Consider the following 1,233-nt stretch of genomic DNA (forward strand, 5'->3'; position numbering starts at 1 on the left):
ACACCACCACCACTCACCTCCATGACGGTGCTACAGTAGAACTGATCGCCCCGCCCCCAGATGACAGCAGGCCCCGCCCACACACCACCACCACTCACCTCCATGACGGTGCTACAGTAGAACTGATCGCCCCGCCCCCAGATGACAGCAGGCCCCGCCCACACACCACCACCACTCACCTCCATGACGGTGCTACAGTAGAACTGATCCTGCCAGGTAAGCACCACGCCCCCGGCCCCGCCCCCAGAGGACAAGCCCCGCCCACACTCCAGCTCGGACAAGGCCAGTGTCTGCTGCGTAGCGTCTTCCTCCAGGCTCACCACCACCACCACCTCAGGGGTCAGCAACAGCTCCACCTTGACCTCTGCACCCGCCGGGTCAAAGGTCACCGCCCGCGCAGACAGCAGGATGGAGGATGAGGGAAGGGAAGACACGATTTTGCTGGAGGGAGGGGAGGGGGAGGTGAAGAAAGAAATTAGGTAAAGTACAGAAAAAACCAAATTATAATAAGAAAAATCACTTCGAAAGTGCCCACTCCCTGGAGGCTCTAAACACTTCACAGTAAAATTTGATCTAAATTTACATAGGATGAATACCAGTCCATTCAAAACGCAATAATTTTTTAAAACAACACCTAAATATGAACAAGAACACACAGAGAAAAAAACAGTGACTGAGGCTGCTGATCTTACTTGTGCTATGCTAGAAAGAGGATCAGACTAACAATTTTAATAAATGTATTTTTAGACCATATGTAAATGCAGTCAAAACTAGAGGCCTCTCTAGAATACAGTGGGAGGGAGGGACTTCCACACAGAGGGACAATGTAGAGGGACACGCCTTGTCCTAGGCTGAGGTTTGAGTGAAAAAAACCAAGTATTTGCAAATTTAGCTCAGATTTTGTAAATATTCCATCTCAGAGACATGGCCCACAACTTTACTGCTAAGTTAAAAAAAAAACCGCGACTAATTTGTCTGTATTCAACAAACACATGTAGACAGATACTGATGATTTGGGACAATTTGAAAACAGGTATAACGTTAAAAGTTTGTACTTATTATTTTCAGTTCATGACAAAACAGGATTTTGTTAAATAAGGTCGTCAATTTAAAGAGCAGTAAGAAAAAACACAACTCTTTGGTCTCCCTCCTGGGGTTGTCCCTTCAGTTTTTTAAAACTTTAGTTGCTTCATTTAACATTGTATAATCTCTCTCTCACTAATATTATATATA

The 1,233-nt window shown here is 45.6% G+C and overlaps 1 protein-coding gene across 1 annotated transcript in view; it reads right to left on the reverse strand.

Annotated features, from left to right (window-relative positions):
* Window positions 1-1,233, reverse strand: part of LOC101853736 (vacuolar protein sorting-associated protein 13B) — a gene marked incomplete in the record, with an annotated part of 129,782 nt that overhangs the window by 2,636 nt on the left and 125,913 nt on the right. The window contains 1 exon segment of the mRNA XM_035972650.1: window positions 180-441. Within this exon segment, the coding sequence (XP_035828543.1) occupies window positions 180-441 (262 nt within the window).

This window comes from Aplysia californica, unplaced genomic scaffold, assembly GCF_000002075.1.
Source record: "Aplysia californica isolate F4 #8 unplaced genomic scaffold, AplCal3.0 scaffold00778, whole genome shotgun sequence".
Classification (NCBI taxonomy): domain Eukaryota; kingdom Metazoa; phylum Mollusca; class Gastropoda; order Aplysiida; family Aplysiidae; genus Aplysia; species Aplysia californica.